Source organism: Nuphar pumila, chromosome 6, assembly GCF_984573655.1.
Source record: "Nuphar pumila chromosome 6, dmNupPumi1.hap1.1, whole genome shotgun sequence".
NCBI classification, from domain to species: Eukaryota; Viridiplantae; Streptophyta; class Magnoliopsida; order Nymphaeales; family Nymphaeaceae; genus Nuphar; species Nuphar pumila.
This window is the reverse complement of record NC_143254.1, coordinates 34330107-34346007: the sequence shown is the minus strand read 5'-3', so window position 1 is coordinate 34346007 and position 15901 is coordinate 34330107. Positions and strand designations below refer to the sequence as shown.

The 15901-nt window shown below is 38.5% G+C and overlaps 1 protein-coding gene across 1 annotated transcript; it reads right to left on the bottom strand.

The window, feature by feature from the left end:
- Window positions 1-5229: 5229 nt before the first annotated feature.
- Window positions 5230-9679, bottom strand: LOC149834596 (tryptamine hydroxycinnamoyltransferase 2-like). Its single transcript, XM_090009406.1, has 2 exons — window positions 8750-9679; window positions 5230-5601 (listed from the first exon to the last, which is right to left on the bottom strand). The coding sequence occupies exons 1-2, from the start codon at window positions 9677-9679 to the stop codon at window positions 5230-5232; spliced, it is 1302 nt and encodes a 433-aa protein (XP_089865532.1).
- Window positions 9680-15901: the final 6222 nt, after the last annotated feature.

Below are 15901 nucleotides of genomic sequence, written 5' to 3'. Positions count from 1 at the left end.
GGTTTAGCTTACAGAATATATAAAAATATAAGTATCACATTAATAACGTGATAATAGTAGGATGAAACACGGTGTTTGAAAATATAGCGTCTTTTAAGGTGGTATTTGCTTTTCAGAATATCACGATAAAATCATGTGGTTTTTAAAAAATACAACGATATTTGAGACTATTGTTGGGGATAATTAATGTTCAAAGTATTTTAATTTGAAATTTGGATTTTGGGTCCAGATATCCAAATTAGGGCCGACTCTGGATCTAGACCTGACTCGATATACGGACCACCTACACTGACATTTTCTGCTTACTAGGCCCACCTTTCCTGGTTTAAAGACATGCCAAAGGGCAACAAATTCAATCTTATTGAGGCATATTGGAATGTAGCCCTTGACAGTTGGCTTAGCTATTCAGACCCAAAGCATACCTCATTGGACTAGGTTCAGATGCACATGGGTCAGACCAAAGGCAAACCTCAATGAACTCGGTTCAGATCCATATGAGCCTTTAAGGGAGTGATCCATCCAAATATATGATGCAAGACGATTGGTTACCTTGATACAACACAATCAAACCGATGTGCATATTTTAAATAGATAAAAAGCACGGTTTTTTGTACATTTTAATTTGTTCGTTCGAATTTGAGTGTGTCACAACCCTATACTTGGAATTAGATTTATTTATTTTATTGCTGAACTACATTACTGATATTGACATAAAAAGAAACATGAATGGATAGGTTATGTATTAATGATCATTAAGGCCTCTTGAAAGGATTAATTTAAATCATTGAGTTATTCTTATTAAACAAATTGAGATGAGCTTATGCCTTATTGAACCTGTTTAAATGTGCGATTAACCCATTTTTCACTTGCAAGTTAATGGACTAACAAATCAGTTTGGGTTGGGTGGTTGGCTTACCATATTATAAAGATCCAAGGAAGCCTTGCTGAAGCTCCAAAGATTATTAGTGTAAAACCTTATATAAGAAATTGTATTGTAAAATTGTAAAATTGTAAAATCATAAAATCTAGCTGGATTAGGGCGCGTTAGAAGAAATTCTTGAGATTTCTCATAGGATTGATAATTCTTGATTCAGAGAATTTTTAATATAGATAATTCTTTTTGTTTTGTTTTGGTTTCATTGGAAGTATGTAGAGAATCCTCAATGGCCAAATGTCTATTGTTTGGATAACAAGAAAGAGAATTTAGGGTGCATATAGATTTGGGTTCGGATCTTACATGATCCAATCCATATCTACCCATTTACACTTGAGAGGTGAAGGAGTACAAGAGAAGAGGATGAAGAAGAGGTGAATGGAGAGGAGGTGCAATGAAGAGGAGGCAGAGGAGCAGCAGAGAAGATGAGGAGGAGACGATGATGAAGAGGAGGTGGATGAGGAGAAGAAGATGAAGAGAATGCCAAGAAGCAAAAGATATATAGGAGGGGGAGGGAGAAGAGGCGGCAGATAGGGGTGCACAACGAGCCGAGCTAGCTTGAGCTCGGCTCGAGTTTGACTTGTTTAAGCTTGGCTCGAACTCATTCGCGTAGAAAAATGAACTGAGATTGTGCAAAAGCTCAAGCTCGGTACACATAAACGAGCTAGCTTTGATGAGGAAAGCAATCTCAGTTGAGCTTGATTAGCCTGAATAAGCTATGTTTGTGTAGTTATATAATTCACCCAATATGGTATATGGATAATTTATGCTTGGAAGGTAAACATATTAGAAGACTTTGCATAAACGGGCAAAGTGTTAATACTTTTCCAGGAAGTTGGGTAGTTTGAAACCCACGGTCTTCACTACACATTAATTTTTTTAAAAACTAAAAAAATGCTCAGCTGGAGTCGAGCCGAGCCAAGCTCGAGTTTGACTCAAGCTGTGCTTGAACAACTAATTTTTTGAACGAGTTGAGCCAATTGCTAATGTATCAAAATCTGATACCATGAAAGAGAACATGAATGCAATAAGTGGCATGCACAAGAGAAACTCATTAATGCTTACATTACTTACGGAGAGTGGTAAGAATGCATATATATTAGCTTGACAATTACAAGATAATTTAGTCTATAATCTATTATATGCCTTTTAGTTGTATAAAGAATATAATTTATATGTATCTTAACTAGACCTTACAAGAATGATGGTCACCTTTAGTGGTAGAGGAAGGACAAATTTGAGAGAGTGAGAGATGCAAGAGTCTAATTTTCAAGCATGAAACAAAACCCTTATATATATATAATATATATAAGCCACATAGGGGCACTTAATGCTTACACAAGTTACAAAAGCAAATATAATTGAAAACTTAAAACTTTCTAAGTCTAAAATTGAGGTAAGGCTAAATCTAGTTAACCTTAGACCAAGTCAGAAATAGCTGTCTTCATCTCCATTTTTAGCCAACACCCTTGGCTTTTATTTTTTCTTTCTTGAAGAGCCTTCAAAGCCCTTTGCATAAATTTTAGGAGACTCTGGAAATAAGGAAGGATGCCCCGAAAGGTGGGTCCCACTTGGCTCCTCTCTAATTCTGATTCTCTCAGTTTTAGAGACCCCAGAAATATAATCTTTTTTTGACTTCCTTTCTCCTTTTTTAGCGAGGCATTGGAAGCCCTCTACTGACGTTTCATGGAGTTCTAAAAATAGGTGGGGCCTCACTTGAGTGGCTCTCACTGAATCTTCAAGCTCAGAAATAGGAAGGGGGGATCCACAAGTGGGCCCCACTTGGTCTACAAGTTAGGAGGTGCCACCGTATGGGTGGACTTCACAAGTTTTAGCACTTGGGAATTTGAATATGGATTTGGGTCTTCAAGGTCTTCCAGAATTGGAACCACATCAATCAAACTAACAAAGCTTCCTTCTTGTTCTTCTTCTTTCTTCTAAAAAAACAAAGCATCCTTCTCCTTCTAAGGTTTTCTTTTAAGCAGCCAAAAAGGAGAAAGGAGGGAGGAGAAGCATTTTTCTCCTTGGGCTATTAATCCACCGCCCAAGACCCCAAATGGGTGGGTCTTGGGTTTAACGATTAGGGGCCTCAAAATACACACCCAACTGGATCCAACCTGCCCAAGGAGATCCAGTTAGCTGATTACAAGAGAAAAATAAAAATGAAGGACAACTACCATAACATCCCGCTTACATTCGTCAGTAGCCCAAAGGAGATCCTAACAGGCTTTCAGACCTAGATTCAAATTTGACTATTTAATCAGATTTGAAAAATCTTAAAAAATAAAAATAATTTCAAAATTCTAATAAATAACATTTCTAGATAAAAATCAAATATCAAAATTTTTAAAAATACCAAAATTGTCCATCAGATGTCTGAGATGGATTGAGTTCGCACGTTTGAGTCCAATGAATTTCAAAATGCATCCTCCATATGCATTATATTAAAAACCTGCCTTTTATTTGAAAGATTGAAAATCCTATTACTAATCGTTGTATTCACAGGTTGAAAGGGACCAAGGTAGCTAATATGATTTATCCAAATATATAAGATTCATGCAGGCTAATCTTGTCGAAGATGGTTTACGTGCCTACTCAATTAATTAAGTAGATTCAATGTCATAAAAGACATAGGGATGTGGAAGGGAACACATCCTTCGTGGGTATCTTGAATTTTGTACCTGCTTCGATCCATGATTGAATCCGAAAATATTTTGGTGATCGTACAATGCAAATTTTCAATGGGGTTTATGGTGGTAGCGTAGGGATCAAGTCATTAGGCTTGAGACTGGACTAGGCCTGAAAATATTTTTGGCTCTGCCCCGAAAATATGTTATAGACTTGTCCAGTTTGATAATTTTTTCTTTTTTACATATTATTATTTTGACCTCTTTGTCATTTATACAGCCGCTTCCTTTTGAGAGTTGGGGTAAGAGAGTTTTAGGTGTATTTGGGATTAGGGTTTTGAGAGCACTGCATCTCGTCTCTGTAATTACTTGCATTTTCTAATGGATTTCTTGCACCTCTTTTGGCGTAGGCCTGAGTGTCCAACCAGGTAAATCTTGTTTCTTCTCTTGTTTTTTCGTCTTTATCTTGTGGTTTGCTTCATTTTCATTGTGGTTTTGCATAACAACATAAAGTATAACTATTCTAGAGCGGCTATTACCCTTAGGTTTGATATTGCAAACCTCCTCTAAACCTTAAAGAGGATTCAAAAAATCGGAGTTGCAACGGCAAACAGAAGCTGTATCTTTGTAAAACAAACGCAGATACCATCCAACACGTGGTCATTGAATGCCAAGTGGTGCAGAAAATTTGGAGAAGTCAATTATTTTGGGCAGTGGAGAACACCAAGTAGTTCTATTGTAGATGCTCGAAGGCGCTGGGGTAAGCATTCCTTTAATGATAGATCCATATTCAAGGCTTGGGTTGTGGCTTTTCAAATGGCTGTTCGATCATTGTGGGAGGCTCGTAATAGTATTAGTTTTTATAATAGGTGTGTGACTAAGAGCCACATGGTTGTTAGGGTAGGAGATGAAGTGAAGAGTTAAGGTCCTTCGAATATGTGGTCAAACGTGTCATCCAGTCAAGATAAGATGTCAAAAAGGCAAATTACAAACCTTATTCAACCCGGAGCAGATCTAGTGATCAGGCTCGAATACTTCAGAAATTAAGTACTTGGGCCACACAAAACACAGAAAATCACTGTGTGTTTAGCAATTTTCTGTATTTAATTTGTGTATTGTGTTTTACACAGAAGATCGTTGCTTGCATAGCGATTTCCTATGCTTGTATTTTACATAGAAAATCACTACATGCATTAGAGAATTTCTGTGATTTGTGTGGCCTAAATACTTTTGTAAAGTACTCGTCTCTCAGCCCCATCACCTAACCACGTCTCTATTCGACCTTCCAGGGGGTCCTCGTAGCATTTCTCTATAATAAATATTATTTATTTGAAAGCGTAATAGGGTACTATTAAGAGCTATTTTAATTGCCTTTTACCCAAAGAGATATTAAAGAAGTTTAGCCTACTGCAGGGCGTCTCAATTGGGGTATATACATATTATTAGCTTCAGGTAGAGGTTGGAATGATGATGATGATATCAATCCATAGTGGGGTTTGTTTAAAAAAAAAAAAACAATGTAGTGGGATATCTTTTTCCAACCTAATGTTTGTTCTTCATTGCCTTCACCCATTTGAAACAAGAAAAATGAACTGTTAGGAAAGCTGTCGGTCATCAGCCTTCTCAATGCAACTTGATAATATATATTGATGATGACGACGATGATTATCAATCAATGGAATGAGCAATCCTTCTGAAGTTCTCTGCATGGTTAGCAAGTAAAGTAACATGTACATCGACACCACCCTTGTCCTTGCATGGAGAGGGAATGAATATCACCACCCCCTCCACTGGTATCCAAGAGGGAGTGAAAGCACAGAGTGCACCGCCTCCACCGATATCGACTCTGTGAAACTCAAAGCTCAGCCAGCTATCAACCTCTAAGTTCGGAGAAATGAGATTTCCATCCATGTCTTGTGCAGGGAATAGCTCTTCTCCTTTACTCAAAACACCAAAGTCAATGAAGGACTGGAAGTACTTGTGATCAAGCTGCCCCACAGCTTCTTTGACAACTCTTGCTGCATGTATCAGGCCGTCTTGCTGCATAACAACAAAGATGATCAATTTAGTCTATTAGGTTGTTGGTAGCACGTTTAAGCTCCAACCATGTGAAGGTGGATCAGGTGCAATCACATTGCACACTTTGAGTGTGCTGCTGCAGCTGGCCGCTCTCCATCTTTGGGATAGATACAGTGGCACACTCAAAGTGCGGAATGTGATTTCACGTGATCTGCCCCTCCAACCGGGTGGCTGATCTCTTACTTCATCTCCTATGTGTGCACACAACCAATCATATGGCAGCATGCAGCATTTCAAGTGGGATCTACATTCTGTTTCTGTGGGTCTGTGGAATAATGTCATGTGATTGGCTGTGCACACATAAGAGATGAGTTAAGAGATCAGTGGATCACAGTCAATGTAGTCTCCAATATACAGGAGATTTACTTGGTTCGACTTTAATTCCCTCTCTGAAAGACTTGGCACATCGTCTCATTCGCATTTGGAGACTTAGTTCAGTGTGGTATTCTTGGAGTTGAGGGGCTTTGTATGTATAGTTTTGAAATGCATTGGGTGCGGCGGCTAGTAAACGAACTCGGTAAGGAGCTTGGCTCTTTAAGCTGCTGAAACCAAGCTCGTGATGAGCTGAGCTAAACCCAAGCTTGTAAAGAGCCAAGCATGGTAAGGCGCCAAGCTAGCCTGAACTGGATCATATAAAATGGATTGGTTTCCTAGCCACACTACTGTTGCGATATGGTGAATGACATAAGTGGTATATTATGTTTGTCTCACCCTCTGTTCATGCTCAGCTTGTCTAACCTTGAAAAGCAGCTTGCGGCTGGAGGTGCCAAGCTCAAATTTTGGGAAGCAGATCAGGTCATGCTGAACATGAGCCTTTTTGCTCATGCCCACATCGTGGCCATCCGATTTGCATTTTAAAAAGGTCAAAAGTCAACAAAACCATGTGGCATTCATCCAAAATGCAAACAGACGGCCACGATGTCGGCATGAGCAAAAACGCTCATGTTCAGCATGACCTGATCTGCTTCCCAAATTTTTGAGTGTAAACTAGCTTTTAATGAGTTGATCATCCGAGCTACGAGCTGCTTGTCTCGTTTCCTACTCCTACGAGGCTCTGATTGGGAGCCTCAGTTGAGAGAAGCCATGGGCGATTCATGAAATCCCGGTCATCCCGATCAATTGGTATCTCGTTTTTAAGAGAAAAGATTGATGCCCCAAGGGAGTCGTTGGCGCAGTGGGGTGGGGGCCTTAGCTGCTAGACGGGCAATCAAGGTCTGATTCTCATGGGTGTCGCCCCTCTGCGCAAGCCAACACGTAGCATAGGCACTGGGTCAGGGGTCCAAGCCTCAAAGATTTAGGTTGCTGTCACGAAGACCATAGGTATGACAGGCTGAGCCAGTGTGACCAGGTCTTCGTGCCCGGGGTGGTTTCTTCGGGATATAAAAAGAAAAAGAAAAAGAAAAAGAGAGAAGATGGATATCGATGAAAGATGGCGTTATAAATGGGCAGATTTCAGCAATATCGTCCTCACAAGGATGTTGTTGCCAAATCCATCGTTTTCATCACTGCTCCCAACCCAACAATGGCTCCAAAAGAGAGCCTTAGGGGCAAAGTAATTCACTTCTAGAATTCCACGTATCATAAGAAGAGTGAAAATCTGTGTTTGGGAGTCATAATTCTCATATTTCTAAGAAAAAGTCCATAAATTTCCCCAAGATTAAGCATACGGTTACCTTGAATATATATATTCTCATTCGAGTAATTAAAAATAATTATGGGCAGGGAAACCAATACTCTGTAATTTAATTGCAAGGAGTCCACATTGACACTTATAGGAACAAATGTTAATACTTTGAATAAAAAATGGGCAAAAATGAATATAGTTTCTACTCCGATCGGATGAAATCTGACTAATGTAATGGATTTCAGCCGATCAAAATTTTATTTTTCAAAAAATTCCATTTCGAGACATATCTTTTGCTGGATATTCCAAAAAGGGTTCCGTATTTTTGAAAAAATATTTCAAGACCTAACTTTTCACTGAAACTGTCAAATAGAGACCTAGGTAGGTGTAACTGAGGTTAACTATAAGATATGTGTAAAAAATTACTAAATTGAACCTGGGTATGCTTTCACCAATGGTTGGCCAGGTCCGACAGTCTGGATCCAGTACCAACACCTCTTACATAGATCCAAATCCAGACCCACCAATTTTTGCATAACCATATGGAAGGGCATCATTCTCTCTGGGGCCTCACAAGTGAACCGGGGTTTTCCCCTGTTAAATATCGAAAAGTATGCGAGTGAGAAAACTTAAACCAATCTACTGCATATATAACTTTTCAGATCAACTCTATCATGGAAATTTGGGGTCCGAATATGCTAACATAGCAAAAGAGAGAAACTTTACACTATAAATTTCTGAGTTACAAAAGTCTGCTTAGCTCATCAACTATTTACTAAAGCAATATAACTTTTTTCTTATTACATTTAGCAACCTGAATCTGTAATTTATCTTTTAAAAACATACTTATTCCTAACACCATTCAGTTGACATTTGTTTAGACAAAGAGGCTAAAACATCCTAATTGTTTATTTCTTTAACTAAAGGGCATAAGATGAGTTATATATATAGTAATAATGCTTCCCCTTTTCTCTCTCTGCCCCTTTAGGATCCTTCAAAAATAATAGTTTTTTACATTTTTTCTCACATCTAACATCATAGATGTGATCTATAGTTTTAGTTTAGTGAGAACCGCCTTTTGGATCACCGAAATCTGACCTTTATCCAGGTTTTTCTGGTGATTCAAAATCAATGGATATGTAGGCATAAATTTTTCTCGGCTCATAAAACTACAAATTTTTTTGTCTAAAAAACTTGATCCAAGAGTTGATTCCCACTAAATCGAGCATGCTAAATATATCAAACGGTTCAGATCTATCATAAACCACTTCAAACTATGGGGCCTAACGGGGCAGAACGAGAAAAGGGGCCTGATATGTTCAGTTCTCATATGTATACGCCTGAGGTACGTCTTTGTAATGCATTAGGATAAAGCATGCTGTTGAATGTAATCACATAAGATAAATTTGGTAGTTTTTTCATCAATTATTCTGTTTCTTAAAAAAAAGAAAGGAATAAGGGAAGAGTGATGACAAGAATGCCTACCTGCAGGATGTCCTTGACAGTAGCAGTTGGATACGACCACAGCACTAGATTCCCAAAGAATTCATTTGGAAGCATCAGCCTTGGCCTCCCATTCACTGCTATCCTCACATTCATCCTCTCCATCTCTCCCAACCCACGTGCAAGGGACACCTTCCTCCACACGTGTGCTGTCAAGCACTGGAACAGGCTGTGCCTGCACGCTGGACTAGCTGCCTGGCTCACCTTCTCTCTCAGCTGGCTCAAGAACTCATCAGTGTAATTCACAACTAAGTTCACGATTGACTCCTCAGCAACAACCTTAGGCACTGCTTGATTCCGGTCCATGGCAAATTCTATAAACTGGTGAGGGAATTCACAAACAGGAGGGTCTCTAGGTGCGAAAAGCGATCGGTTGTGGATCGGCACCGGCTCAATAGCCAAGCCTCTAAGGACTTGGCCCCATGCAACAAAGAAGTTACTCATAGACTGTCCATCAGCTACTCTATGGTTTGCAGCAACCCCAATGACAAGTCCCCCGCAATCAAATCGATTAAGTTGGATTGACATGATCCTGTCCAAGCCAGGAATTGTTGGCTGCAGCTTAGTGAGCTCGGGGGTAGGCTCAATAGGTAAAAGATCCGTGAGGTTCCCGATGACGTTAGCCTCGGAAACAAGCACACATGCATCTGAATCAAGAATGATACAAGGGTGTCTGTGTTCATCAATTAACAGTCTCCCTGTGAGAAGGGGGAAGCTAGCCAAGAGCTGGGCTAGGGCTAGTTTCATGGCATCATTGCTAGGTGTGGGAGGGGAAAAAGCCAAAAAGACATTTACCATGAGATAAGAGGCTGCTTGATCAAAGATGGTCAATGGAATTATCTCTCCCAACTCTTGTATGTACCTTGTTGAAGATGGCTTGACAAGAGTAGAATCGAGTCTCTTCACTTCCATGCTTGACTTGTTATCTGGCTTTCAGTTTGATGTAACAGTAGAGAGCTTTCTCAGACGTACCCTATAGCTTATCCTTAAATGAGATGAATCAGGTGGGCAAAACTCAAAGATGAAGGCCAACATTTAGGAGAACAGAAAACTATCTTGCATAGGAAGACATCTGGGAAAAGCTACCATGATGCATGTCATGACCCCGAAATAGAGGCAATGGATAATGCGTGCATATGTTAGTTATTGCGGATAGAGTTATTCAGTTTGTGCATTGGAAGACCGCATGGTGCGCAATTAACAGTAAGTTGCCTCTCTCTCTCTCTCTCTCTCTCTCTCTCTCTCTCTCTCTCTCTATATATATATATATATATATATATATATATAGAGAGAGAGAGAGAGAGAGAGAGAGAGAGAGAGAGAGAGAGAGAGTACCTAGTAGAATCTTATAGGTGCAAGCTTTATTTGGACAATTTCAACCTATCAATGCATTCAACACGGTTCATTTACTAGGAAATGCACTTTGGATTGGGTTGTCTTGGTGTAAAAATATACAACAACAACAACAACAACAACAACTACGCCTTCATCCCAAAACAATTGGGGTCAGCGATATGAACCAAAAAGAAATTCATTTTGGGTCTTCCACATGAATCCTTTTCCTCCAATCATTTCTATCCAACGCCATGTCCTCGGTGAGGTTCAAAGCATTCATATCCTTTCCTATCATCTCCATCCAAGTCTTCCTAGGCCTACCCCGACCTCTTTTAACTAATATATTTTCCCATTTCTCCAACCTTCTAACTGGAGCATCATTAGGCCTTCGCCGAATATGTCCAAACCACCGTAAACGATTCTCTCGCATCTTATTTTCAATGGGTGCAACACCTACCTTCTTACGTATCTCTTCGTTCCGAATCTTATCTTTTATTGTATTTCCACACATCCATCTAAGCATCCGCATCTCAGCTACACTCATTTTTTGAATATGATGTCTCTTGGCAGCCCAACATTCCGTACCATATGGTGTAAAAATATAATGTTGTCAATTTTATTTTGTGCAATTGTTCTAAATTCCTTCCAAAACCCGCAAGCGAATTAATCGAGCCTTTCAAATTCTCGCTTGATCCGGAAAATCTCAAAAAAAAAAAAAAAAACATGCACTTGGTGTCATGGGATATCATTACTAGAACCCAAAAGGAAGGCGGGCTTGAAATCGGTGAAGTGGGTCGTTGGAACAAAGCCCTCCTAATCAACTGAATATGGTTGATCGTTACACTTGACAAGCCTTAAACTGTGATGGTTAGATCAAAATACAATCTTCATGGTTGGCCATCGGAATGGGTTTGGGGGTATAAAATGGTCTAATGGATCCGAGATTTGGAAAGGGTGGGCTAAATGCATTTTTTGTCTCCTTAGGTGACGCCTCGCGTATTATGTTTTGGAAAGAAAGATGGCAGCTTACGGGATTTGTATCCAGCCTCATACTGGATTGTGAATAATAAAGGTCTAGTCGACTCCTATTGGAACCCTCTTGTCTGGTGGGACATTAATTCAACTAAGTTGAAATTAGTCTCCGGTTGCTTTCCACTATTCAAATTAAAAATCCACGTATAAACTCAATAAAAATTCAAATATTACAGTCGACTAATTCAGTCTAACAAGGATCTCTTTCACTACTTGCATATCTGTCTAATCCTTGAACAGTAAATTAATTTGACAACACATTTATAGTATCCTTATGAAATAAACCTAATACCATTAAAAAATAAATGTTTTTTCCATTGAGAGAAACACTTGGCTAACCTTAATATATTTTGAAGGTTCTGCTACATACCTTTTTGATGAAACAGAAACGGGAAAACCCCGATCGTTGATGCTCGTTTTGCTCAACGGATGCGTGCCCTCACTTGGAAAGAACTGTTGAGAAACTCTGTTTTAATGTCACATAATATGATACACTGTCGTAGTTGATTTTATATGATATGATAATATGTCCTCTTGAAAAATGTTATATTATGACTGAATATGTTTTGCCATAAATTTAACGAGTATTTGATGCAAGGATATCTCACCCAAAAAGGATGAAGACTTCTTGTTCAAGTACAACTAGTGCAATCATACTCCTTGAAGAAAAAGCTTGATGAGCCATGCATTCCTAAAGATCAACTGAAGAGATCGGCTACCTCAAGATGAAGACTTTTTTCTTCTTTAGAGTCATATGTAACAGAACCTTCAGGAACATGCATATTGCATATTACATACTCATTCATAAAACTATATCATAAAAGTATACGATAGTTTCAAAAAGCTCCTTTTTGAAAAACTAATAATTGTACCTTCTTACAACCCTTTATGAAAAATGTATTTTGACATGATTTCAAAATGTAATAATTGTACCTTACATCATATACAAGACAACATGAAAAGAAATGTAGGAAAAAGACAAACAATGAAATCGGCTACATAAAGAAAAACAAATATAATATGTTGTTGAAAAGACTCTAGTTACATTCTTTAAAGAAATGATTTCAAATATGGGTAAAAGACAAAACATGAAAATCGGCTACACAAAGAAAACAAATATAATATGTTGTTGAAAAGACTCTAGTTACCTTCTTTAAAGAAATGATTTCAAATATGGGTAAAAGACAAAACATGAAAATCGGCTACACAAAGAAAACAAATATAATAAAGTTTTTGAAAAGACTCTAGTTACCTTTTTACAAACCCATAGAATGTCGACTTACTTGAAGTCATCATTCTCTTTGTATAGCATTAAATACCTCCTGTAAGAAATCCTTGTTAATATCCTCCTCAAGAATGTCGACTTTCTTGTAGTCCTCATTCTCTCTAAAGACTTTGAAAACCACAACATAAAGAAAACACTTGACATGACTATGTACAAATAAATATCTCAAAACACTCAGTGTACTTACACTCATTTAAAGTAAAGAAGTATTTATGTACCTCAAATCATTAATTAGAATAAAGACAAAACTACAATCCAACGTTCAATGTACTATTGTAAGACATAGACTTTTTACATAAAATATGTATTACCTAAAACAATTACAACGACTAGTGTACCCTATATTTTACTTTTATGGAAAGAGGCTTTCTCAAATTTCTCTAAAGATGTTTTTGAAATGACATAACATTTCACATTTCAAAAAGGCTACGATTTCAAAATGTAACGACTACTTTTTTAAAAAGCTATATAAACACACTCAAATAAACTATTCAGAATGGAATGGACGTGTGAGCTTACAATGAGAAAAATTCCTATTCATCATTTGAAAAGAGAGTCTTGAAAAAAAAAAGGAAAGAGAAAAAGAAAAGAAAGAAAAGAGAAAAAGTCAAGTATAGCTCTTTGACAAAGAGTATCTTTTGAGTGACAAACAGAACATTCTGAGAACCCTTCATTCGTGCATTCATATCATTCTGAAGGTTCTATAGGAAGTATTGTAACTTTCTGTCATTCACTGTATTCCTTCTTTGTTGAAAAAAGTAGACCTCTGTGTAAGAGGGTGTGCCCTTCTCTGTTGAGAGAAGAAGACCTCTGTGAAAGAGGCTGTTGTCCTTCTTTGTTGAGAGAAGAAGACCTTTGTGGAAGAGGGTGTGCCCCTTCTCTGTTGAGAGAAGAAGACCTCTGAGGAAGAGGGTGATGTACTATTTATCCGGTGACTCGGATGTTATAGTGGAAAGCTCAAGTCGTTTGCTTGGGGACTGGATGTAGGTCTGGGTATTGACCGAACCAGTATAAATTCTGTGTTTTATGTGTTTTGCCTTATTGCCTGTTCATTTTATTTTATCGATCTTTATCGTATTTCACTATTCACCCCCCTCTAGTGGAATTTCAAGAACGACAAATCCACAGTCCAAATGCCCTCCGATTCTCAAATGTCACCATCTTCTACTTGTTTCTTTCCACTGTGCACATTCACTCACTGTGCACAATCACAACCAACGTACACAACCCCTCTCTCTCACTTTGTTACTTTTGTATTTTTTTTGCTACACTTTTCTTTTTCTGTGTTACACCCAAATGAGAGAGAGAGCCTAAGAAAATTTAGGAGTGGGCGGTGTCCAAAACCGTCTCCTCCTCAAATGGTGGGCCGGGTTTGGATCTTGCCCATCATGGGCGGACCCGGTACCCAACCCAACATTCTCCCACTCACACATGATGGGAAGAGATCTTAGAAGAAGGAACACCAAACGTGTTCATATGGTGAATAACATCGGGTATTCATACTAGCAAATGGACCGTGCGACCCGTGAGCTTAGGAAGTGGAGACATATTATGTACCGGTTAGTGTAACATAATAGCCTAAACCTGCAAACAATAAGATAACACAAGGTATACCTACACAAGCCAAGTAAGAAGCTCACTGTGTCCTAGATCAAATACATTTTTCATATTCTAGCATACTGAATCCCTCTGCACATATTATAGTGCTAAGCTATGCTAGACAAGGCCTTTCATTATGCCACATGTTTCATCATAAACCCAAACATCCCCAGGATGCGGTAAAATAAGCTAGCTTTTAACATGTGCATAATCTGAAAATGTCAAATGATCTTCCTTTCCAATTCTTATTCTTTGAATCAAAATAAGTTGCTTTCCCAGACATGTTCTTTTAGACTGAATCATACATGGTCTTACGCAACATGCTAAAGTAGCAACACTCATCTTTCTCCTTAAAATAAGGTTAAAAGTCAATAAGGACATCAAAATATATCTATATATCTATATATATATATATATATATATATATTAAGGACTCACACAATGAAGAAGCAGGGATCATTCTTTATTTCCTTTTGTGGTCGACTTATAGTCATGGTGCGACATACGTGGTATGACTCACGTATTACGGCAAGACTTTCTCACTCCAGTGAGTGTATGCATACACCATAAATTCTTTGCCGTACAGATCTTTACTAGTTCAGTTCCTCCCCGAGAAACTAACTTGAGTCCTTTAGGATGCACATTCCCATGCAATGTCTATCCAAGTCCTCAGATCTAGTCAACCAGGTTACCCTTGACATTTAGATATCAAGGTCGGTCTCTCCATATAGTTAAATATACACAAGACCTCATCCTAACCCGGTTAGGGCGATGTATCCCATATACGTATATATGGCGGATATCATAACTCATTGTACTCCCACTCTTTTGAGTTATTATCACATGATATCCCCAAAATCCGACATGCTTCTTAATTCAGCAATCCTGGATTTTGTTACATCTCATCTCAGCCCGTCCACAAGCAGCGTCTGAGGCGATAAATCCGTGTGAGAAAATTTATCTCAAACCTGATAGCATACTCATATAGATGTGCAACATGCTATACAATGATCATAGAAAGAAAATATGAATAACATTAGCATATCAAATCTTATAAATACCCATAGATTTTACATGTTTAACATAAGAATCCCTATTGATTGGCTTAGTAAAGGGATCTGCCACCATATCTTGGGTATTAACATATGCCAAGGCAACCTTGCCTTTAGATACAATATCGTGCATATACTTGCATCTCGTATCAATATGTTTAGTTCTATTGTGAAACTTGGGATCCTTAGCAAACGCAATTACTGCTTGATTATCACAGAATAAAGTCACTGGCAGTTTTGCTTCAGAAGAGAGTCTCAAATGTTTGATGAATCTCCTTAACCAAACACATTCCTGCACTGCGAATGAGCCTGCAACAAATTCAGCTTCCATTGTGGACAAGGCTACACACGTCTGCTTCTTGCTACACCAAGATATAGCACCATTGTTCATCAAGAACACATAGCCAGACGTAGACTTACGCTCATCAGGGTCCCCGCCCCAAATCTGCGTCAGTATAGCCTACCACACGCATGTTACCACCATGGTAACAAAGAACTGAATCCGATGTGCCTTTAAGATATCTCATAATCCTCTTGACAGCCTTCCAATGGGCTTGTCCTAGATTAGCTTGATATCTACTCACCAACCCTACTGCATAACATATGTCAGGTCGGGTGCACATCATAAGGTACATAAGGCTGCCTACTACACTGGAGTAAGGGACTTTGAACATAGCTTCTATTTCTTTAGATTTCTTTGGACACATCTCAAGACTTAAATCATTCCCTTTTGCAACAGGAGTATCTATGGGTTTACTATCTTGCATACGAAATTTTTCTAAGACCTTCTTTATATATGACTCTTGTGAAAGAGAAAGAAGTCTTTTTGAA